Raw genomic sequence first — 26,952 nt, 5'->3', positions numbered from 1 at the left:
GCCACCATCACCTTGATACCAAAACCAGACAAAGATACTAAAAAGAAAAAAAAAAAAAATTACCAACCAATATCACTGATGAATATAGATGCAAAAATCCTCAACAAACTACTAGGAAACAGAATCCAACAACACATTAAAACGATCATACACTATGATCAAGTGGGATTTATCCCAGGGATGCAAGGATTCTTCAATATAAGCAAATCAAACAATGTGATACACCATATTAACAAATTGAAGAATAAAATCCATATGATCATCTTAATAGATGCAGAAAAAAGTTCTGACAAAATTCAACACCCATTTATGATAGAAACTCTCCAGAAAGTGGGCATAGAGGGAACCTACCTCAACATAATAAAGGCCATATACGACAACCCCACAGCAAACATCATTCTCAATGGTGAAAAACTGAAAGCAGTTCCTCTAAGATAAGGAACAAGACAAGGATGTCTACTCTCACCACTGCTATTCAACATAGTTTTGTAAGTCCCAGCCATGGCAATCAGAGAAGAAAAAGAAATAAAAGGAATACAAATTGGAAAAGAAGAAGTAAAACTGTCACTGTTTGCAAATGACATGATACTATACATAGAGAATCCAAAAAATGCCACCAGAATACTAGAGCTAATCAGTGAATTTGGTAAAGTTGCAGGATACACAATAAATGCACAGAAATCTCTTGCATTCCTATACACTAATGATGAAACATCTGAAAGAGAAATTAAGGAAACACTCATATTTACCATTGCAACAAAAAGAATAAAATACCTAGAAATAAACCTACCTAGGGAGACAAAAGACCCGTATGCAGAAAACAATAAGACACTGATGAAAGAAATTAAAGATGATGCCAACAGATGGAGAGAGATACCATGTTCTTGGATTGGAAGAATCAATATTGTGAAAATGACTATACTACCCAAAGCAAGCTACAGATTCAGTGCAATCCCTATCAAATTACCAACGACATTTTTTACAGAAGTAGAACAAAAAAACCTTAAAATTTGTATGGAAACACAAAAAACCCCGAATAGCCAAAGCAGTCTTGAGGGAAAAAAACGGAGCTGGAGGAATCAGACTCCCTGACTTCAGACTATACTACAAAGCTACAGTAATCAAGACAATATGGTACTGGCACAAAAACAGAAATATAGATCAATGGAACAAGATAGAAAGCCCAGAGATAAACCCATGCACGTATGATCACCTTATCTTTGATAAGGAGGCAAGAATATACAATGGAGAAAGACAGCCTCTTCAATAAGTGGTGATGGAAAAACTGGACAGCTACATGTAAAAGAATGAACACCTAACACCAAACACAAAAATAAACTCAAAATGGATTTGAGACCTTAATGTAAGACCGGACACTATAAAACTGTTAGAGGAAAACATAGGAAGAACACTCTTTGACATAAATCACAGCAAGATCTTTTTTGATCCACCTCCTAGAGTAATGGAAATAAAAACAAAAATAAACAAATGGGACCTAATGAAACTTCAAAGCTTTTGCACAGCAAAGGAAACCATAAACAAGACGAAAAGACAACCCTCAGAATGGGAGAAAATATTTGCAAACGAATCAACGGACAAAGGATTAATTTCCAAAATATATAAACAGCTCATGCAGCTCAATACTAAAGAAACAAACAACCCAATCCAAAAATAGGCAGAAGACCTAAATAGCCATTTCTCCAATGAAGACATACAGATGGCCAAGAAGCACATGAAAAGCTGCTCAACATCACTAATCATTAGAGAAATGCAAATCAAAAGTACAATGAGGTATCACCTCACACCAATTAGAATGGACATCATTCTACAAATCTACAAACAACAAATGCTGGAGAGGGTGTGGAGAAAAGGGAACCCTCTTGCACTGTTGGTGGGAATGTAAATTGATACAGCCACTATGGAGAACAGTATGGAGGTTCCTTAAAAAACTAAAAATAGAATTACCATATGACCCAGCAATCCCACTTGGGCATATACCCAGAGAAAATAATTCCAAAAGACACATGCACCCCAATGTTCACTGCAGCACTATTTACAATAGCCAGGTCATGGAAGCAACCTAAATGCCCTACGACAGATGAATAGATAAAGAAGTTATGGTACATACATACAATGGAATATTACTCAGCCATAAAAAGGAACAAAATTGATTCTTTTGTTGAGACGTGGATGGATCTAGAGACTGTCATACAGAGTAAGTCAGAAAGATAAAAACAAATATCGTATATTAACACATGTATGTGGAACCTAGAAAAATGGTACACATGAACCGGTTTACAGGGCAGAAGTTGAGACACAGATATAGAGAACAAACGTATGGACACCAAGGGGGTAATGCCGCGGGGTGTGGGGTTTGTGGTGGGATGAACTGGGTGATTGGGATTGACATGTATACGCTGATGTGTATAAAATTGATGACTAATAAGAACCTGCTGTATAAAAAAATAAATAAAATTCAAAAATTACTTAAAAAATACTATGCTCGTTGGCAAGAATTTGAGGGCAATATGCTATAATGAAAATATTTGTGTTAGGGTGGAGGGATCATGAGTGATCTTTTTCAAATTTTAATTTAATATCATTGACACTGTATTTATAGGTATTCCAATTTTGCTCCCACCATTTCTTAAACAAAAAAGAAGCATTTTCTACAAATTAAATGTAGTGTCTTAATTCAATGTTATAGCAAGAGAGGGTGGCACACCCAAGTGCCCTGTCAGTCAGCCCACTTATACAGCTAGAAAGAGGACTCAAGTAGGGTAATGCTATATTCGTGACTTATGCTTCAGAAGCCACTCCAGCTCCTTCTGTGAAACAGCAGGCCTTTGTATCCAGTTAAACAATATCTTCATATGAGACTGCTGTGATGCTGGGCATGGAAAGCCACGTCTACTGCAGAGTTCAACAGTGCTTTGGGAAAGAAATTAGAAGCTAAGTGCATTTCTAACTGGCTTAAGAAATTTCTCCCTTCATGTCCCTCTGTTATGTGGAACTACATTAAGAGATCTAGTGTGCCTTTATACAAAGATTTCTAAGAGCATGTGCTCCTATTAGCTACTTACATTCAAAAATTTTATTTTGGATATTGTTCCATCAGAAGAATTAGAAATAAAGGTAATCTTGTGAACTTTGGGTGTCATTGCCTGTAGGTAATATTTACAGGTTCTTCCCTAAGCCTTCTAGGCTGTTGGGTTCCTAATGCAAAAAACACTGAAGTATCATATCAAAAACCAGCAGCGAGAAATGAAAAGCAACAGGGACAAGCGGATAAGAAAATACAGAACGTACTCTGATAAATTAGAGGTCATATTCTGTTATCACGCATACTAAAGAGTTCTTTTGTGGTAGCCGTGTAGCATTTAACACAGAAGAATGGTTTAACAGCTACAAAAACAGACAGGGCCACTGATGGATACCACTCAGTTATGAGACTAAGAAAAATGAAATGCAAGAACAGACCCACAGTACCTTACAAATGGCATTTTGCCATTTTCCCAGATATGAGAATCTTAAGCCCTTTCTAAATCAACATTTAGGCTTATTCTCCACAATAGGAACTCATATATATTCTAAGACTTCTTTTCCCAGTTCTTGATTTCTGAAAGTCAGAGAAATATGTGGTACAGCTGGATTTTCTACCTCCTCATACCAACTTTGACTTTTAGTGTATTCCTCTTAATATTTAGACTGGTCTATGAAAGAGGAAATAAGTAAATGTCTCCTACATGGTCTGATATAGCCCGTAAATGGTACTGAGAAAGTTCCTTATCCTCCAGTGAAGAAAAGTAAGTCTGATTACTACTGCATTCTAACCTCATTTTCAATGGACTTCAATCTCTCTCCTCTACTTGTAATTGGAAGGCAGGAAGATTTTTTTCAATTAGAAAGATGGGGTTTGTCAACTGCACACAAATTATTTACGATTAACTGCCCTGGAAGTGCAAAGGACAGGCTGAGATACAGCTGTTGAATCAAGGCCAGCCTCTTCAGTTTCATAAAATGTAAAACCTCTTACATAAAACAACCAGCTTTTTCTTTTGTAGACAAATGAAGCACTATGCATTTGAACTAGAAACCCTAAAATAACTTTCCTCCAGTAAAATTTTGTTTTGGCTGTCAGCAGTTATTTCTTAGAAGAAAGTACTCATGTGGTCAGATTCATTGTGGAACGAGAACCCTTGGTGGTTAAGATACTGGGCTTTAATTCCTGGGTTCAAATCCTGGCTTTACTATTAACTAGCTGGGTAACATTGGGCCAGAAGCCTAACACCTCTGAGCGTCAGTTTTCTCATCTGTGAGATGAGTATTTGTAAGAATAAGTGACATAATATATGTAAGTCTCTTAGCACAGTGCCTGGCACAGAGTAAGCATCCAGTAAATATAAGCCATTATATTATGATTGTGTCATTATCTGTTATCTGGTAAAATTGGCCTAATATGATATATTTAGAAATACAGAGATCACAGAAATTGTTTCTCAACCATATGAGCATAGGAAAGTAGTTGAGGTAGGTGTGAAAAAGAGTAGAAAATAAATCTATTTTTCTTTCCTAGGACAAAATACAGCCAGGGAGCTGATTTATTATAGGTGATGTCCTGAACCCTATAGGTGCTTTGTCAAAATCACGGCATTTTTTCCTAAGCAATGTCAGCTTCATTCTCAGAGGTTTGTGCATGGCTACACGTAAACCAGTGGGAACAACGGAAAGGAGGTCATTAGCTTGAGGTGGGCACACAAAAAGAAAAAGCCAAAGGCACCTGCCCAGAGGGAAAACAGAATTTAGGGGACCACTGTCTGTTCAGTGCAGCAGCATGGTGACAAAGCCGCTCCTGGAGTAAGAAAACTTTATTTTCAAAATGACATTTTAATCTGTATTTTAATGATTCTAAGAGATGCACTTCAACTAGAATGTCTTAAACTCTTCTTTTCCCCCCATAATGATTGTGACAAAGAAGGGCCACAGAAACTGTAAACAGAAGCCGACGCCGTGTGGCCTAAAGCAAGCCAGTCCTATTATCTGTAAAATGAGGTCAGTGGACTGTAAGGCCCGCAAGATGACCTCCAGTGCTAAGGACTGACGGCCCCAAGTTTAAGGTAGGATCAAGAAGACATGCATTAGGCCATCTTGTTAAAACATTCTGTCTGTGGGTTTTTATGATGGATTTAATTTTAGAGCCATTAAAAACAAAATATCATCAATGTTTCTAACACTGCAAATATCTTTAGAGTATGAAATCTTTGACTTGGTAGGGTTTTTTTTTTTCCTGTTCTTTTTTTAAACTATCTCATAGTTTGGGAAATTTATGAAGATTTTTGGTCGTCATCTACAGAGACCTTTATAATTAAGCCATTACATTTTTCTGATATGTTTAATGTTCTAAGCTTGTCTTCTTTCTTCTTTCAGCTGTACAGACACACACCCCTCTCACCATGTAGACATTCCTCTGGCTTCTTTCTACCCACCCACTGAAGCATGTCACTGCTCTGACAGCCATTTCAAGAGGAGAAAGGCAGGCAGAGGTTAGATTTTAGGAGATTTCAATTTTATAAAAAGTAGGTAAGAGGATGGGAGGGAGGGAGGGAGTACATTATGACGTTTGAAAAGAGTAGAGGTTTGTCTCCTCTTCATTTTAAATGCTTAGCTCTAAAGAGATGAGAGGACAATTTTAAGAGGGAATCTAAAGGACTTCTTCAAATCAATGGCTGCTCTTTGCAAACCCCTTTGTCCAATATTTATCTAAGTAAAATCTCTTCTCGGGTATCTCAAGCACCTGTGATCTGGGTAACTGTACTTTGGGAGATATTCCTGGTTCAGGAAACATCCTCATGAGACTTCCCATCCAGTGAAATCTGACAAGAACAAACTTGAAAACCTGCCAGGTAGTGGCCCAAGTGTAACTCTGAGCCTGAGTGGAGATCACCAATTGAAATCCAGACATCCTACAGGATGCAGTAGGTACAGTAGTTTCATTGTATCACTTAGAATAAGACCATGAATTTCTCCACTGCCAGCAGTACTTCCCTTTAAACTTCAGCCATCTGTGATTTCTAGTGGATCCCTAAATACTGAACAGAATGGAGAGAAGAGCAAAGTATAAAAATGTCCAACAAAGTTTAAGCTGATGCGCCATTAGTTAGGACATTTGGAATTGATCCCCTCACATGTTCTTCTCTGTCATTTTATAATCCAGCACATCTATAGTTAGATAGTGTCATTTTCAAGGATAGGGCTAAACAAATTGGGCCACACAACTCTGGCCTAATTAACACTTCATTTAAATTTTTTCCCGAAGTCTTTGAAATCCAACTGGCGACTTGCAGTGACTTCAGTGAAAATCAATGGTTTGTTGGCATCCTCCACACAAGAACCCTTCAAACACTTCCAGACTGTTATGAGCTGACTTCTGTCCCCCCCCCAAATTCATATGTTGAAGCCCTAACCCCCAGTGCCTCAGAATATGCCTGTATTCAGAGATAGGGTTTTCAAAGTTATGATTAAGTTAAAATGACTCCTTTATAATAGGCCATAATTCAATCTAGCTGGTGTCCTTATAAGAAGAAGACACACAAAAAGGCACCAGGGGCATGCACACAGAGAGAAAAGACCATGGGAAAACTCAGAGAGAAGGCAGCTATCTGCAGCCCGAGGAGACAGGCTTCAGAAGAAATTAACCCTGCTGACACGGTGACTTCGGACTTCTCTTCTCCAGAACTGTGAGAAAATAAATTTCTGCTGTGTAAGCCCCCTAGTCTGTGGTATTTTGTTATGGTGGCCCTAGCAAATTAACATAGAGATAATTTAAAACTATTTAAAATCATATATTGCTGGCTTATTCACAGACCTTTGATGTTAAGCAGATGTGATTGTATTTTGCCACTAATTGCCAAAAAGTCTAGAAATGAGTACTTTGGATTTGCATTTTAATGAAGTACTACATTAGTGTCAAACTCATATCCATTTTAATTTTGGTTAAATAATACATTTTGTTCTTTTCTGGATTTGCTGCAAATCATAACCTGCACCACAATTCTGATAGTTAAGCCCAGTTACAAAATGAACTCTACCAATTTATATTTTGTATTATTTCAGTTAAAAGATAATGATAAAATTGATTTTAGTATGAAATATATATATTTAGGCATTGTTCCATTATGTCTATAGAACAATTTTTACAAAAGGAGCTATTTAACCTTTCATATCATTAAATGAAATGTCTCAAATTAATAAAAATTATGTGATATTATCATTTTCTTTAGTTTGTGGCCCCCTATAGCTTCATTAACACAGATCACTGCAGTACTATTAAAAATTTTGCAAGAGGGAGGAGATATGGGGATATATGTATATGTATAGCTGATTCACTTTATTATAAAGCAGAAACTAACACACATTGTAAAGCAATTATACTCCAATAAAGATGTTAAGAAAGAAAAACAACAACTTGACAGAGTGCGGGGATCTTTCGATGTCAGTAAATACATAAAATCAATTTAAATTATTTTAATCCGTTTAAAAAAATTTTCGTGTTCGTGTTAGAGTTCTAATTTATTTTAAAAGTTCCCATGCCAAAAAAAAAAACTACATAAGGTAAATCTCTACTAATGTTAATGGTTAAATTAGGTGAGATTCTTTTATTGAAATCTACTGGTTTTCTTCAATTTACCAAGTATTGTGAGATCACAAAATGTTTATTGTGCCCACTTCCAAAACTCTAAAAACAAATTTTAAGTCCCAGAGGACACAGCCTATATTATTCATACAAATTTCTATTCTTAGAAACTGCCTGAGGAATCTTTTAAAATAAACACAAAAATTATTCTGCAAGACGTTAATTAGTTTTTTGGGACTTGCTAAATAGTCCTGCCAACAACAACAAAGAATAGCAACTTTCACTGTTAACTTGAAATATTTATTTATCATCTGCTCAAAGCTGGATGGGTGTCTTGTTCTGTTCTCATTCTCTTTTGGGGCTTATCACTTAAGAATGATGCCAATTCCAAGCCTCTGTGAAACAGTCCTGCCATAGCGTGACATCCTCCACTGAAAGTGCCCAGGGACAGTGAAAGGCCTGGCAAGTGGATAACTGTACCAGTTGGTGCTGAAACAGAAAGGCTTGAGTTCTATATGCATGCAATTATCTCAAGGTCCCTTCTATTTCCTGAGAAATTGGACACAGCTTTACCACTCCTACCTGTAGAGCCAGACTTCAATATACCTTCCGGCCTGCTTTTTACTTGGGAAGATGCTTGGTAGAAGGGAGTGGAGAAGCTTTGTCAGTGTCCTCGACTTCTGCTCTCTTCTAATGTTCCTGGGACCTGCATCCTTAAGAGGAGCCAAGCCTTCATCCTCAACGCCAGTGTCTTTCCATCTCCACTCTCCATGCTATAATATAGTCCAAGCACCGTCTGGACTGCTGTATCATCTCCTACTTTAGCTCCAGACACTCATTCTGGCTCCCTCTAGTTTATTTTCCACACTTTTAAGTGGAGGGTTATTTGAAATAATGTGTTTCTGCCGATAGACTGTAAGCTCATGAGAACAAGGATTGTGTCTGTTTCTGATCACCACTGTATTCCCTGCAGAGGGCTAGGCACATGGGAGATCTTAAAGGAATGTTTTTGAATGAATTACTAAATCAATTAATGAACTGTACCCTCTTAGACACTTGTTTCTTCCACTATCCCTTGTCCTTCACATTACCATACCGAATCTCTCCACCCTGGACTCTTTATCAGCCCTATCTCATGCTCCCAGCCTCTCCTCCATGATCCAGACTCACTGATTCCATCCTACGTTTCCTTCTAATGCTGCTTCTTGCAGGTGAAAATAGGTACCCACAACAGTGATTGTTTTTCTAATCAATACATTAGGAAAACAGAAGAAATTCCATAATAAGTTTATATACGAAGTCAATTCTCTTCATGAAATTTGACACAATGATTCTCTGCTAACTATGTGTAGGGACATACAACGATTTTAGTTTGGATAGGAAAATGGGGAGTCAAAAAAGTCATAGGACTACTAATCTTTTTTAGGAAGTCCTTGGGCATTCTGACGAGAAACATCACATATAAGCTCTTAGACATATGTAAATACATTATATGCTTAATATTTCAATCAAAAAATAGACAAACATGAAGGAAAAGAAGGCCTATGCTATAATAACTTGGTATTTAATAAAGTTTATGCCGAAAGAGGTATATGCAAGCCATGTTTTTCTTTTCTTTTAGCTGGCAGTGTAGTACACTAAACAAACCTCTGAGCTGAAAAAGCGTGGGTAGAGGGTCCCAGGCCTATCACTAATGACACGTATAAACAGAGATACTTTATTTGACTAGTCTTAAAACAAAAAAGATTTTAGGTTGCCATATTTTTGCATTTGATGACTAAGACATTTTATCTTATGACAAAGTAAGGGTCACAACATAGAATACTATCAAGAATACACAGCTTTTTAAACACTTTACATTGTCACCATAACTTGGGTGAAAATTATAGCACATGTAGCTGACATATTTCTCACCAAAAAAGAAAAGTTTCCTTTTAATAGCCCCAAGAGAAGTTTCCAGTTTGAAATTTGTGAAATCTTGATTTTCTAAATATTTAATCTATAAGGCTATTAACATTTATGGAAAGATATGATCAAGTCTGTCTGAGTTTATGTGAGTTAGAAAAACCCCAGGTTCAACTCTCAGCAATACACTCAACTCAAAGACATATTACTTAAACTTTCCAAGTGTCATCACATCTGTCAAATGGGGATAAATTATGAGATTATTTTTAAGAATGAGATGTAGGGCTTCCCTGGTGGCACAGTGGCTGAGAGTCCGTCTGCCGATGCAGGGGACACGGGTTCGTGCCCCAGTCTGGGAAGATCCCACGTGCTGCGGTGCGGCTAAGCCCGTGAGCCATGGCCGCTGAGCCTGTGCGTCCGGAGCCTGTGCTCCGCAATGGGAGCGGCCACAACAGTGAGAGGCCTGTGTACCGCAAAAAAAAAAAAAAAAGAATGACATGTAATTTGTGTTAAGCCCCCAGATTCTGGTACATAGTTGGTGTTAACTCTATGATGGCTACTTTTGTTTTTATAGATTACAGAGAATCACAGACCTGTAGAAATGAAAAAGACTTTATAGCTAGAGTCTGGTCTAATTCCCAACCTATTAAGGATGGTTTTGATAACCTTGACATGTTGGCCTCTTGAGCGCCACAGAATTAGAAGAGAGTAGGAAAGGTACCATGGCTTATTAAGAGTTTAAGTAAATTATCTCATAAAACTACTATTGTTCACGTTATTTCCGTTTAAAAGGAAATGAAAAAGTAAACAGAGAACATCATCACACATTATGGGAAAATACAATAGACCTTCTTGTTTTGGTTTGGCTATACATTGAAATACTCTAATTGCATTCAATCATTAAACTTAGTTTTTCTAGTAAATGGCTTTTAGGTGTATTCAACACAAACAGCAGGAAAGTTCAAAGCATGAAACTGAAATTACAAATACAGCAAAAGAAAATAAACAAATACCTATAATCCTTGGATTCCTATTGCAAGGGCAAGAAATTGGTAACATTATGAAAGCTACTTAGAAAAATGTAAATCAGGAAAATCAGATTTCCAAAAAATGTCTATATGTGTAGAAACAAAAATATAAAAAATAAGATTCCAAAATGAAAAATATCAGACCTGAGAGAAAGGCATTTGATTCTACTATACAGCTCTCTCCATCCTCACAAATTCTACTCCTCTTATAGTCCATTTTGGGGAGCCACTGAAGAATTGAGAAGCAGGAAGATATATAATAAAAGCAATTTTAGGAAGGTAAGCATCTAGGCTGTACACCTAATGGGTTAACATAATGAAGGACATAGATAGTCTATAGCTGATGATAGGAAAATTGTGATAAAGGTCTTACATAACTAAAACAATGCAAGTGCAGATAGAAAATGATGGAAACTGGGGAATCATTGAAGGAGGAATTACTGGAAACTAGTGGCTACCATTGGATTTAGTGCTTTGATGGGATAACTAGAAAGATTTTGATATATGGGGTAATAAGGTGAATTACGTTATTAATAACATGCTAGGAATGTCAGAGGGTAAGATGGTTTGGGGAGATATAATTCAGTTATAGAGTAAGAATTCAATTGCAATCAGGAATATAAATCTTTGTAAAAATGAAACAGTTGTGCTCATCACTACCTATTGGCTCAGAATATATTAAAATTTAACAGGAACATACCATTAGCACCAGTTACCAGCCTTGTCCAGGTGGACACTGCTAATTTCACTTTATCATCATAGATTCAGAAACGTGCTCAAATTCTCCTGAGAACCCAGGGGAACTCAAGCTGGAAACCTATGGGATGTCCCTAACCCTAGGTCCATGTTGAAACTGCCCCCAAAAGCATTCTTTTGTCATAGTATAGATATTCCTTAGAAACCCACAAATTCTGGAAGGAAGTGGTTCTGATTGCCCTTCCTTAATTACTCCCTCAGCTTTAGTTAGTAGGATTGTTATGAAGTTATCATAAATACCCCATCACAAAGAGCAAGACCAATTTTTGTGCTATTTTGGAATCTTTAACCACCTGTGTTCTTGGGTTCATTCTCTCTCCTGTATGGAACGGCCCTATCACCAACATATGTCCATTCTAGACCAGACTCAGATGTTACTTCTTTTAAGCACTAAACGTGTGTATTCTCCTATCTACTTCATATCTCTTCCAGCTCTCATATTTACCTTTTGTGCTACGTAATCTTGCATTTCCCATACAATTCATGCTTCTCTAATGATTTATCTTTCCTCCCAAATTATACTTCAAATTCTTGTAGAGTAAAGACAATACGTTTTGCTTCTCTGTTCCCCACCGGTTCAGCCCACCATGGGACAACCATAAAGTGTGTCTTAATACATGCTCATTGATGGATCACAGGAGTAATGGAGACTTTTGGCCTCCATTAGCTCCTTAATGTAGAATGTGTTAAAGAAATGGAGAGGTCTAAGACTTCGTCTACTGTTAGCACTTTAAAGAATTTTATCCATTTTCTGATGCTTTTAAAAAAATTTCTAGTCGCTTACCTTTTTTCAATGCTTTCTAATTCAGCATGAAATAAATATTTGAGAAAAATATCTTTAGGCAGAAAGTGAAAAAAAAACTATTTTGAACCCCAAATAAACATAATTTATGATACGTGAAACTTGATTAAGCAAAAGAAGATATTAGGCATAGATTTATGAATGACTGAGAATGTGTTGATATTTTAAGGTACTTTCAGTAGGAAAAAGGTAATAATTTCATATCTGGTTAAAGTTATTTTTAACCAGAATTATTTATTTCAGAATTATTATTTATATAATAATATTTAATTTTATTAATTTACTTAATATCTTCAGCTTCGCCACCTGAACAGGAATAAACCCAGCCAGCTAGCATAATGACTAACAGATTGATTCTAGTTTCTCCTGGTAAGAGACAAGCAATAGTCTCAATTCTATCTGGCAGTCTCATAGGTAAAGTGACGAATGTTCTGGATTGCCTAGGGCAGTGTTGGTATGTGTCTGTTATGCAGAAGTAACTATTAATAGTGTTTCTTTTCTCTCTCAGAACTGTGCCCATATGAATAGTGTTTACGGTCTCCTAATTATAGGGCACCATTGTGGGGAATTGAAGATGGAGACTTCCCTGATGGTTAGAGCCCAGACCAAAGGTAAGGTGCTTGGTATGAAGGAAAAGACAGCTCATTCTTTAGGGGACATCCTCTGTGTCAGGACACATGGCTTGCCGACCCATGCGCAGATTGGATTCCAGCTTCCACTCATCCCCTCTGATGGGATATTGGTGAGTGCCTATAGTTAACTCACCAGTAGTAACTGTGTAACTATATGCAGTGGCCTGCCCATCAGCTAGCGTGGATTCCCTAATTCTCATGTATTAAAATTCAAAGGATCTCCAATACCTGATCCACATTCCCAACCTCTGTGAAATCTTCCCTGACTACCACACAGCACTCATTTCTCCAAATTTAACCAGAAAAGATTTTCTGTGCCACTCATTTACGTTGAACCCAGCCCTTCCTCAGTGATGTCTCTGTAGTGTTTTGGCTCAGGGTGGGTTTGGAAGGCACGAGGGGATGGGGCAATTACACGTCTGAGGTTTCCGGAAAGACTTATCTCCGTGTGTGTGAAGCCAAGTCTGGTAGCCAAGACAGGATAAATCTGTTCTCAGAAGGAAATGCACATTAATATGGGGATATTAGTACCTATTGTAATTACAGAATTTCAAAACTAAACTACTTTGATCATTAGAGTGAGGCTAACACTTACTGAGTACTCACTACTTACCACGTCTTTATTAACTACTAAGTATTCTGAAACTAATAACTCATTGAAAATTCAAACTACCCTAAGAAGTAAGTACTAACATTAACCCATTTTACAGATCAGGAAACTGAAGTACAAAAAGAGGTTAGAAAACTGAGCCAGAAGTCACATTATCTACGAAGTACTGTAACTAAGATTTGAACCCAGAGAGTCTGACTCCTGAATTTTCTCTCTTAACCTCCACACTATCCCACCTTTAATCTTGTGGTAAGTCTAGAGCCTAAGTCGAAAGTTTGGTCATTTGATGTGTAGTCTATATTTCCTATCACAATTTTAGTGTTTAAGAGGGGTATACAAGTTGGATTTGGCACTCACTTCTGTATTTAGGTAAACAATACCCAGGAAAAAAAAGAATAACCAGAAGAGGAGGAGGACATAATCCCAAGGGAAAATTCCCAAGGGACACTTGAATGTTCTTTCAAGTTCTGAGCAGACGAAAGAATAACCACTGGTATCAGGACCTCAGCACAACAAAGGAGCTATCTGGTGGGAACCAGGAAGAAATTTTTCTGATTTTTTTTTCTTACCGAGACTAAGAATAAATAGTGTAGACAGCATCGCATAATACTTCAGAGCACTGGAGTGAGCTTTGGGGTGTGTGACCTTGGCAAGTAACCTAATTTCTCTGTGTTTAGTCATCTATCCCAAGGAGATACTACAAGCTGCCTTATAAGATTTTGTGAGCATTAACGAGAAAATGTATGTAAAAAAACCACCACAGTGCCAGTATGGAGTGCCCAGCATAGAATGCCTAACTCACTGCTGCTGATGCTGGATCCTACCAAAGCCAGGAACTGAAATAAGCTCTGTGAACGTCTGGGATTTGGGGTGAGTTCTCTTTACCTCTTCACCCCAGTCCTTGAGCGACACCATTTTCTTTATTGAGTCAATGTGATGGATTTAATCTTCTATTTGAACTCCACTTCCATAAAGCACAAGCCTCATCTAATGATCCCCAGGTGTGTTTCCTACTGTGCTCGCCACCATCCTGCCCCTCTTTTCTGCAAAGCAAACCTCTGCATTTTAAAAAGTTTCTATTTGTTGGTTTCTCCTCTAACGAGAAAATACACCCTCATCCAACTCCTCTGCCGAACTGAGCAATAAAAATAATAAATGAGAGAACTGAAGACTCCACGTGGACTTCTAAAATGCTCCAGCAAATGTGACCCTGAAAAATGATTATGGCGTGCTACCAATTAGTTGACACTGCGTAGAAAAATGAAGCTAAATGTCCTTCTATTCTGTCCAGTTTTATATCTCACGTATCTAGCTAAAATACTTCATGGCTTCATTGGAAATACATATGGTAATATCTAGACAGACTTATGTTAGGTATCTTCTTTTTTGGGTTCTCAACGGTCATTTTAAATGTTCAGGCCACCAGTATAGATAGTATGCTAAAGATGACAAATTACTTCAATAATACTTAACATGAGGAAAGTTAGTCTCAAATTTCCAGGATGGGGGTTGGAACCGTAGATGCTTTCTAATGCAGTAACACTCATAAGGCTAAAACCAAAACAGACTTTTAAATGTTTAAGATGAAAGTCTTTCTTTGAGAAATAGTCAACCCATGGGGCTAAATCTGACACAAAATATTCATCATAATTTAAATTTTAATATATGGCCTATTTAAAAGCTTCATACTTCAAAAGGTTTTCACATTTATTATGTCATTCTGTCTTAATTAAAAACTAAAATATCAGATTAGGTTACAACTTTGGATTATTACAGAAATTAGGTTAATATTCCTTAGGAATAAATGTACTTTCCTAATAACCATATGAACATGTTAATATACAATTTAGTCACAACAATTATATCTAACTTAGTTTTACAAAGACATGAAGTTTTGTGGTTTAAAATCTTTTTTTCTGGAGTAATGTTATAATATACAGAATTGAATAAAAGGTATTTTTAAATGAAAATCATTAAAAATTTTTTTATTAAAAAATATTAAGTTAAAGAAAAGTTGTAAAAGATAGTAATGAGAGTTCTACATAACTTACATCTAGCCTAACCTACTGTTAACATCTTAAATAACCATTGGACAATTACCAAAACTAAGAAATTGATGTTGCTAGTACACTATTAACTAATGTAAAGACTTTATTAGGTTTTACCAGTTTTTAACTAATGTCCTTTTTGTGTTCCAGGATCCAGTCCAGATTCCCACATCGTATTTGTCATGATTAGACTGAGGTCACAAATTTTAATTGAGAATACAAAGGATACCAGAGAAATAAAGTGCCTCTCTCAGCACATCATATCAGGAGGTGCATGAGGTCCATATTTCTTATTACTCGTGATATTTATTTAACTCAACCACTTAGTGAAGGTGATCTGCTGAGGTTCTCTGTGGAAAGTTTCTATTTTCCCCTTGCAGGAGACACTTTTAGATTACATAAATTACTAGCCTCTACTCAAACTTCTACCCATTAATTTTAGCATCTATTGGTGAATCTTGCCTTCAACAATTATTACTTTGAAGTTCTAATGTTGAATTTCTACTTCCATCACCCTTCTACATTTGGTACTGGAATTCTTCTGTAAGAAAGAGCGGTGCCCACTCCCGCACATATCTATCTGTCTGTCTATCTATCTGTCTACTCAATCACTTAATATCAGTATGTGCTCACAGATATTTATTTCACTATTTGGGTTATAATCCAATACTATATTTTGTTGCTCAAATAGCTCCTTCTGGCTAGTAGGAGCTCTTTCAGATTGGTTTCTGTGTCCTTCTGTCATGCCTTTATATCAGGGGTCAATAAACTTTGGCCAACAGGTCAAAGGTGTCCCTCTATCTACTTTTATAAAGATTTATTGAAACATAACCACACCCATTCATTTACTTATTATCTATTGCTGCTTTTGACCTACAGTGGTGAAGCTGAGGAATTGTGACAAAGATCATGTGGCCCGCAAAAGCCAGATATTTACTACCTGGCTTTTTACAGTAAAAGTTTGCCAATCCTTGCCCTAGATGGATTTGTTTTTTTTAAATTGAGAACTTTGGATAGTGCCAAAAATGCCTTTGTTTGTCACATTTGAGGTAGTTCATTCATAATACAGAACCGTGAATATATATTTTCCTAACTTAATTAGTTATAACATTTTTTATGTTAAGGATCTATTTTTCATGGAAAGGAAGGAGTGGCTTGTCAGTGTTCTCTTGGAATGAATTAAGTACATATATAAGAGAATAAACTATTATTAAGATTAAGAATGTGATGGGGAGAAAAAGGTGAAAAATTAACTAGTACAGAGAGAAAAAGAGATAAACTATCCTTCTCCATGAGCTCTAAACTTTCCTCTATACATGCAAAGGGATTTATTACCTTGCCCTCACAATAATAAAAAGTAATCCTTTCCAAAGGTGTCAGATTAATAGTCATTTTTGTCTTGACTGCATTGGACACTGTTATTTCACCATCACACTTCATAATCCTCAGATGACTTACCAATAGATCTATCCAAATGAGACCCTCAAATCACACACTTTGATTTTAAGGATATTTATTATGCAATGCACCAATGTTAGAATTAAAGCAAGCACAGTATCAGTGGTCAAAATCCATTTATTGGAAGGATTATGACATTCTTGTAATCATATTTGAGAGAACAATTTTTCTAAATTGGAAGTACAAAAGTTGGGCTTGTTCTATTAAAGAAAAAGAATTTTATCTGAACTAGCAGAGGCTACATCCAGGGCAACATCAGTGGTTAGAAGGTTATTATTATTAGAAGGTTAATAAAGGGCAGTTACATTTCATTGGAAGCTTGCTTCATTTGGGTAGGAGGAAGTTCCTCCTCATATGTTCATTAAATAGACTTTAGTTTTTCCTCTGAATTCCAGACCTCTTTAAGATCACCCAGAGCAGAGGTTCTGCATTCTAATTCAAAGGTTAATGGTCCATAAGGACGTTGAGGCACAACCCCTAAAAATCATATGCATCACTGAGTATACACGCAGATATCTGTGTATTTTTCTAAAGATAAGATGCCCTATTTATCAGATTCTTATAGAGGCAGAGATTCAAAGGAAGTTAAGAAAAATTGATCTAGATTAATCTAAAACTGCAGATAGTTACCTAATTTTTGTACTTCATATAGAACTTCAACATTAGTGTATGAAATTTTTACCTTTTTGCTATTCTGCTACCTCTTGAACAAACTGTCATTGTTTACTAGGAAAAGAATGACATTTAATACCAACTAATTCCTGAGCTAACAAGATAAGAAAAGTGGGTAGACAGCAGACAAAGGGAAGTAGTATGAAAAGTACGAGTCTTACTCATAGGTGGTACTCAAATGCTCACATTAAGAGTTGAGAGGAAAAAAAGCAAATAGTAGAATTTTTAAAAAACTGTTTAATCACACATAAAAATACTAGTTATTATCAGTATTTATCATAAAAATATATAAATATTCCTGGGCAATTTAATAAAACCTCTTGATAAAATAGGAATCAGAGTGTTTGAGAAAAAATTAAAAGAAGGGCCCATCATTAAGTTGGGAACATGGCTGATCTCCCATTGAACTCAGGTAATTATAAACTATGTTACAATAAAGATACTTTTGGATAATAATCAAATTCTAAAAGCATTGTCACAAAACTATAAATCTCTACAAAATCAACCGAACACCTGCAAGTTTCCTGAAAGCCTAATATCCTTAAAAATGTAATTTCTCTGACTTTTAGCCTTTATCTATTTCTGAAAACCTATTTCTGTCTCAACTCCTAAAAACTAAATTTTCATTTATAGTGGCAACTATTTTTTTTTTGTATCTGACATAAGTGATTCATTGTTTTTAACTAGTAGGTAGATTCATTATCCTGATCAGTACTTTTGAAGAAGAGTCCTTGAACCCAATTCCTCAGTCAACATTTTCGGTTACCTTCACTTAAAATTTATGATAATGCCATTCTCTGTTTAACCCAAGTATTTTTCAGGAGTGAAATCAACACCTCCCTTTATTATGATAAGAATTTAAATCTCTAAACAAATTGTAATTTGGAAACAATGACGGGGAACAAGAAGATAAAGGGGGAATCTTCTGGAAACCATGAAGAAGGGCTGCCATTTATATATATTTATATTATCTATGTTTGCCAGACTGTGTAGTCTAAATGATGCCCATCAAACCATGAGAGAACCTTTCTCTTTCTTTTATCAGAAAATTAAAAATCCTAATATGGTTGTGTTACAGTAACTGTAAGCACGCTTTGATATTAAAAAAGAAAAAAATGCATGTCACTGAGAATATATTAGAACAAGTGAGAAGTCTGAGAATATATCATTTCTTTCCATCTCCTTGGATACAATTTCTCTGAAGCTAAGCATTTTAGGTAGACGTATTTAATATACTGCTCAATAAAAAGTTCACTATGCTTCATCATTAAGAAAAGCCCCCAAAGTCTCAGAAAAACTGAACACCGTGAAAGAAGATAATTAAAACGGAAAAAGTCAGAGTTTTAGTCACTAATTCTAATAAAGCTATAGTATTTGAAGTTTCAGATTTCTCACACTATGAAGCTTTACTTTGGATAATTTGGATTAGTAAACAGTTAACTATATCAAACAGAAAGCCAAACATTTATATATTCACATAAATATTTATCCATGCACCTATGTATGTTTTGGCTAAAAAACATGAGCAAGGGCTTCCCTGGTGGCGCAGTAGTTGAGAGTCCGCCTGCCGATGCAGGGGACACGGGTTCGTGCCCCGGTCCAGGAAGATACCACATGCCGCGGAGCGGCTGGGCCCGTGAGCCATGGCCGCTGAGCCTGTGCGTCTGGAGCCTGTGCTCCGCAGCGGGGGAGGCCACAACAGTGAGAGGCCCGCGTACAGCAAAAAAAAAAAAAAAAAAAAAATGAGCAAAAGACAATGCTTTGACATTGAAGTTAAATGAGGAAATGGGATTTATTCAACAATTATTTATTAATTATTTATTATGTGCCAAGTCCTGATAATCATGTCTTCTGTTGGAGCCTACCCCAAACTTATAGTGTATTTAAAGAATGACTCACATCTTCTATATGGTTTATCAGTTTCCATAAGTGAGTTAGATTTTCACTGCCTTACTTTGTAGGAGGGAAACAAAATTCAGTCACACTCTTCCCATATCTCTACATTTAACCAAGACAGGGGCAAGTCTTCTATTAAGATACAGTTTTTCTCCCGAATAATACTTAAGAATTCTTATACTTGAATCCTCTAAAGAACCATTCCTCTTCTAGCCACTGAAATCAACTAAGTTTCAAGTGATGTCACTGAGAAATAAATATAAATTAGTAAATATATAAAGTTTGAAATCATGTCAACCTAAAGTTTGCTGCAGGAACAGTAAAACAGTATGATTCATAATGGTTTCCTTAATTTGCTAATAAAGTTTTTAAAGTGAGGTTAAAAAATAATCAGTGCCTACTAATAAGTAATACTATTCAAAAATTTAGTGAGAACAAAAACTATGGTTTTTGTAAGAAACTTATTTTTATTTCATGTGTTACTATTTTTTAACACTCATACGATAGTTTTGTGTGTATGTGTGTCTGTGTGGGTCAGTAGAAGCAGTAGGCTGTGACATGGACTAATATAGACAGTTATGCCTGACCATGTAAATCATAATGTTTAATTATGAAGAATATACCTTGCTATGTTGAAGGATACATCTAATGATCTCTCTTCTGTTTGTTTTTTGTCTCCCAGACAGTATAAAGAAAAGCAAACAGAGCCAGTAGACAGGAGTTTCCAAGTGTAGTTTTGGCACTGCCACTAACTAGCATAGTGATCCTGATCAAATCCATTAGCCTCTCCAAGATTCCTTTTTTTTTTTTTTTTTTTTGTGGTACACGGGCCTCTCACCATCGTGGCCTCTCCCATTGCGGAGCACAGCCTCCGGACGCGCAGGCTCAGCGGCCATGGCTCACGGGCCCAGCCGCTCCGCGGCATGTGGGATCTTCCCAGACCGGGGCACGAGCCCATGTCCCCTGCATCGGCAGGCGGACTCTCAACCACTGCGCCACCAGGGAAGCCCCAAGATTCCATTTTATTGTCTGAAAAATGAAGAAGCTGGTAGAGACGATCTTTGAAGTTCCTTCCCTCCTTCAAATTCTACGATTATAAATGAGGTAGATTTTCTCAATTATACCATCCACATAGTGAAAATTCAGTTAAAAAGAAAGAAAAATATAAAAATCCTCAAACCAATGGATACTTTAGTACCATATAGGAAACTTTCAATGATGGAGTGGCTTAAATACATAATAATTAATGACTTGAACATAATTAATGACTTGAACTAAAAATCAATCAATTAACCTAAACTAAGTGTGTAGAATTTAAAGGGAAATCATCAATATGACTTTCCCTGAGCCCTGAAATATTTGAAGCCTTTGAAGATGAAAACAAAGTCAAGATTTAGAGATAATACCCATAAGGTCTTTGAGCCAAATTGAATGGTCATGCAAAAAGCATTTACACCCTCTCCATGAAGTTTTTCCTTGAGTTATTCCTCTTTCTTTCAAATCTTCCATCCCTAAACTATCTGCTTTGTTACAACACTCCAGATCGCCATTTTCTCTTTTCTTTAAACTCTAATAGCAACTAAACCCTGTACTACTAAGTTTGAAGCTAATCCGTTTTATGTGACATTGGTAGGTTTTCAAAATCCTTCTTTGCCTCCCAGATAGACTAAACTCTTAGTAAACAGCAACTATATCTCTGACTTCCCTACTTATTCCTATCACAGGTTTCCATTTCATTGTTACCTAATGCAGTCTAGTGGCCCCACTGCAGCATCAAAACATTGAATAATCAATGGTTACATTGAGAGAGAGAGAGGGGGGAACTAAAAAGTAGAAATGACTCTCCTTGTACTCAGTTGTTCACTAGGTCTTCTAATGTATTCTGTATTCAACCTCTTTATTTTCTCACACCCTCACACCTTATCTTAGGCCTTTATCTTTTGATACCTGGGCTTTTTAAAGCTTCCTAATTATTTTTTGTCTCTACCTCTTCCTGCTAATCCCATTAAAATGTAATCTAGCCTTTCAAGACCCAAATCAAATTTCCTATATTTTTTGTAGTCTTGCTAGACCACTCACTCCAAAATGGCTTGTCTTCCTTGGAACCAATTTTCCCTTTTTATCTTTCTTATTCAGAAATTAGCTGAATATGATATGATAACACTTGCGTTTTCCCACACAGTATATTTTTAATCTTGAACATTTTTTACGTATCTCTGTAACAAGATGGTAAGCCTAGGAAGTTCCCTTAATATAGTATATATTTGTTGATTTGATGTACTAACTTGACAGGAATAAAAGGAATATTTGACCTTGTACAGAATAAATAACATCTTTTTGGCATTCTGTGGTAGACAAATGAAGTCAATGGTTTATCTTCGAAGGTAACTGTGGTTTATCTGGAGAAATCTTTAGTCTGGGCTAGTGAAATAATGTTAGGTTTTGTGGATTAACATCATGAGAAGACGAAGTCTATGTTTGCTGAGAAAGAAAATTTTGTAATTTTCTGTAACTGTAATTAAGAGCAAATCAGGGATTCATGATGCATTATATTCTAGAGCTTTAACTGATAAGCACCAAGAAATGGCTTTCTCGACTTTAAATGATTTGCAAAATATTATTTCTATACTTTACTCCATGCACAGAAAATAATGAAAACTGGGTCTGCTATTCAGAAAATTCAATATTTATTCTAACACGTGAACTGTTGAGTTATGAGAATATTTCATACACTCCAGAAGAGCATAAAATCTACCTCTACTAATTAGTTTCTCTATGAAAGTCTTCCAGACAATTACAGGCTAATACCACTGGTCAATGCTTTAGGTAATTTTCATTAAAGGTATAGTGTTGCTACCAGATGAATTGCTTCATATAAAAGCACTTACCATAAAATCCTACAATGGAAGGTTAAGTGCTATACTTAATTACTAATTTCAATCCCTATTACCTATATTTTGCAGTGCAGGCACTTAAAAAGGAACCAAATATAGTCTCTTGGTTTCCACTTTCCTGATTACAGGATTTAGTGGTAAAAGCATTAGTCCATCTGTTTTTGAATAATAACAACAACAAAAAAAAACTTTTAAAATAAAAATAGTCATACCACAAACCAATATAAAAGAGATATGCTAGACATTTCTATTGAGCTCATACATAAGATCACTTTGTTCTAAAAACTTTAATCTAGATGACACATACTTGTAAATTTGTATTCAGTCTTCATGGCATTGTAGCAGCTGAAGCTGAGAGAAAAAGGTATTTGAAATTTTCATGGCTTATTTCCTACCTCAACAACATGCTGAAATGCACACAGAGCAGATGATTAATAAAATGCTTGATGACAACCATGGTGACTCCCCTGAGTTCTTTACACATTGATCGTTAACTTTTTACATGTATATATCGAAATTCCTCACAGCTGTTCTAATTTTCTCAAGGGCAGATTCTGTGTTTTACCCTTGCTTGTATCCTTCAGAATAACTGCAACTTTGCTCACTTTTGATTTATTAATAACATTGAAAATACTTTTTGGTGAAAGGACACTCAGACTCTTGGACTAAATATAAAAGGTGGCATCTAAATTGAGTATTGCTGAAGAGTCGTTCCTTAATTATCATGATTTTGCCAGCTTCTGATTTTTAAATATATTTTATATTGTTTCGTATACTGAGCATCCATTTAATTGGTACATAAGACATCATATGTGTTAAACAACTATTAGTCTAGAAAAAAATATAGAAATATTTGTTGACTTAGTTAATTAACACTGCTCCAATCTCAGCTACTGACATTCAAATTGGACATTAGCATACCACAAAAAGACAGGGATCATGTCTTTTTTGGAGTATGCCTAGAATATAGTATCTGGTATGTGCACAGTTAAAGGGTTGTTAGTCAGATAAAATATATTAAAATAGTGAGGTATAGAAATTTTTAAAAACATAAAATATTTATCCAAGCGCATTAGTGCATTAGAAAACGAGGTTCTGATTATCTATGCTTGGGAAATGCATACTATATTTCTCTTCTAGAGATTCATTATGGTATTAATATAACAAAATACAAGCATAGATATTTTTAACTTAGTTAACCCAGAATTTCCCGAACTAACTTGAGAGTGGGACTTCCTCTCTCCTCTCTTAAGTCACCATTAACATTCTCTAGAGTAGGGCACTTAAAGATACTAGTTTGGAAGTGTAAGAGTGAAAAGTTACTAAACTAAGATAATTTTAAAGAATTAACTGGTGAAACAAAGCTAGGCTTCAAGAGGCAACTGCCACACTGTAATAGTAACAGGATTTATCATTTTACATGGTCAGGTTCACTGTTCACAGATGACAACACCCCAGGAGCAGAGTCTAGATCTCATCCTACTTTATACCTTCAGTGGTGTCCAGTGCAATGACTTCCTCTCAGTAAATAGGTATTGATTAATTTGGATTTTAGGAAATTCACCAGTTTACGTTTCTGTTGTTTCACTAAGGCTGCATTTATCATAAAAATTACATTTCTACTAGGATTCAGTACATGCAATAAGGGATTAGCAGGGGCTATGTAGCACTGCATACATATTTAAGTTACTTTCTTTCCAGATCTTGCATTCCTTAGTCTTATTAAAGTTGGTAACAGAAGGTGTGCATTCTTGTAATTGTAGTTTAAAACCGGGATGATTCCAAGGACATCAATTCAGCAAATATTTATTGAGTGTCTACTATTTGCCAGTATTATAAAAGGCACTGGGCATATTATTAACGTGCTTGCTTCTGAATTTTGTCATAGAGCAGGGTATTTTTTTTATTACATTTAATTCACCAAATACTTGTAAAGCACCAGATTTATAGAAGAGGTTTGAAATGTGGCTTGAAGATGTAGATGCTGTGAATTATAAAAGGTCCAAAAGGGTATCACAGACATTTCATTCCATAATTGTGCATAAGTAATACTAAAAAAATTGATCTTTATTTAGTAAGTTAGTTACTTCCTCGAAGTATTTCTTTCAAGAAACAAATACTGTAATAGAGAAATTTATATATAAATTTTGGTAATCTTTTTATTGTGCAAAATAAAAATTTCTTTTTATAATCTTTCTTTATACTAATCTCTCTTTATCTTTCTATACACAGATAAATGAGACTGATGTTTTTAGTAACCTCTTTTGTACTAAAATATGGAAAGGATAATAATTTCAGTAAAATACCTTTGGACTTTTAATTTGGATTTTACTTTAAAATAGGATTTTAAAAATTGAGAATATATGCAATCACAAGTAACACTGGTTTAAGCTTCTAATCTACTGCCTCTGTTTCAATAACAGTACTGACAAAACTTATTAATGATGAACAGGATAATTTTTATTTTATCAATAATAGCTTGGCATACATTTTATAGACTTGAAATGACTAATACTACTAGTGTCACAGAATCTTTGTGAAACCCCATGGTTACATGATAGTGAAAACAAATTTCATTTACTTACATGTTCTTATAACTGCTGTTTTATGGTACTATATATAGTTCCTTTACTATTTCTCTGTTTGTCCCATGGTCCTCCTGCAGCTTTCATGAGTTTCAGCTATGTACCACCATCAAAGGAACTCTCCTCCTATTTTCTTTCAGAGAAAAATGGTGTGATATTCCCTCTCTTAGGTTTAAATTTTAACTTTGTTACTTTTGACAAAGCCTTTCCTTTGTTCAAATGCAAGAATCCAGTTAACAAAGAGCTTTGACATGTTGTGCCTTTTATGTGTGCATTTTTCTGGTTTCACTGATGTCCCGAATTTTGCAAACGATAACGTGTGCCTTCGAGTTCTCCTATAAAATGCCATTTGTACACTGTATCAAGAACAGTTTAGGACAGCATTACATTCACGACTCTAAAATCTGATAAATACTTGACGGTTTCTCCGAAAACCCAAAATTGGGTGAAACGGACGAAAACAATGCTTCGTTTTCCAGTCTGTTTTTCATAAAATCTTCCCCCGATACACATTCACTGGCTTACCTGCAGGGTAGCGCTCAATCACTGGCCAGCTGTCCACCTGTAACGTGGCATTGCCACCACTCCTCGTGAAACGGACTACATGGTATTTCCCATCGTTAATGATTGCATTGGACTCTTCGATGGCGATGTCATCTGTCCCAACATTAAATTTAACTCCGATTTTTCCTTGATGCTGGAAGGGAGGAGGGGAGTAAAAAGAGTTATATGAAGTTGTGCTGATTCATCATCATTTAATAAGAATTACATACAGGGTATTGCTCAAAAACACGCTTCAGAACAACAGCTGCTTTCCTCCAATTTTACTTCTGAAAAGCTCCGGCAAGGTTCCTGACATTTGGATAAATATGAAGCTTCTCTTTCATGGATAATTGACATTCCAAAAGACACGCTTTCAAGAGAATTGAGCTGCCTTCTTCCCAGAGGCTGCCACAGACAAGGCACACAGCTGCCTGTGTTAAAGGATATACTTTCATGTTCTTTAACATAGCTCCTTTAATCCACGCCTTCCATTTCACAAGAAAAATGAGGCTTGAAATTCTCCCTTTTAATAACTGGTGAAATCAGAGCAATGAAGTCTATTTCTAAATCCAAAGTGGACAAAAGCTCACAATATAGAAAATCACTCTACAGGGTATGGGCACACAGACAGGCATTTAATGAGTACAATCATTATTCACACAAAAAAATCATCATATGCTAAGAATCTGAAATTCACTGAATTTCTTTATTTTGCAGATGATGAAACTATGACACAGGAAGGTGCAATGAGTTGTTCAAGGTCATATAACTAAAGAGAGGGGTGCCAGAGTTAGAATTCAGTTCCCTCATTCTTCATTTATACCTAAGCTAAGATGAAGTTAAGATATGGGTAGCTAGAAGTAACTACCTCTCTGAATTATGCAAAGCAACATTCTAAGTGCAAAGCTTGTGGCTGTTAACTTTATAATTTCATAATACAAGGCAGCAAAGAGAAACATGTGCTTATGTCCTCTGGCTTTGAGAAGCCTTCTCTAACAGCAGGGCTGTCAACTCTACCATAAGTTCAGTTGGTTTTTAAAGCATGTGGATTTGCCCTTCATCAGTAGCACAGAATACTTGCACTGTGGGCCCTTGTCAGAGTACATAACCTCAAACTGTCTGCAGCTCACCTTTTATCAAACCTCAGTTGAGAGGAACGACATGGGGGAAAAGGGATATAAAGGACATACAGTCCATCCATTCGTGCAGAAATTTAAAATCAGAAACCAGAAGATTTGGACCACATCCTCTCGACCTCTTGCTGGATTCTCATCATTGAACTAAGCAGCAAGAGCATGGCATGAGTTTACACTGAGGGTTACTGTAAAAGAAAAAAATCCTGTGTAAAACTGCATTAATTGAAGGGAAGTATTTGAAGATGTTGTTTGGGACACTGATCTTGTCACTGTCCCCTTCTATATTTCTTCTTCCTGGTTCTTAGTGTCCATAAAAGATCTCTTTCTTATAACAGGTTAGTATGGTTTTTATTT

General features: G+C 36.0%; 1 protein-coding gene across 21 annotated transcripts in view; it reads right to left on the bottom strand.

The window, feature by feature from the left end:
- NRXN1 (neurexin 1) overlaps positions 1-26,952 on the bottom strand; it is a 1,122,104-nt gene that overhangs the window by 150,013 nt on the left and 945,139 nt on the right. For all 21 annotated transcript variants that reach the window (XM_060170168.1, XM_060170152.1, XM_060170157.1 and 18 more), the window contains one exon: positions 25,445-25,616. In XM_060170168.1, coding sequence (XP_060026151.1) covers positions 25,445-25,616 — 172 coding nt within the window. The remainder of the gene's footprint in view (positions 1-25,444; positions 25,617-26,952) is intronic.

Source organism: Lagenorhynchus albirostris, chromosome 13 (assembly GCF_949774975.1).
Source record: "Lagenorhynchus albirostris chromosome 13, mLagAlb1.1, whole genome shotgun sequence".
NCBI classification, from domain to species: Eukaryota; Metazoa; Chordata; class Mammalia; order Artiodactyla; family Delphinidae; genus Lagenorhynchus; species Lagenorhynchus albirostris.
Note: the sequence above shows the minus strand (reverse complement) of the source record. Positions and strands in the feature narration are given on the sequence as shown.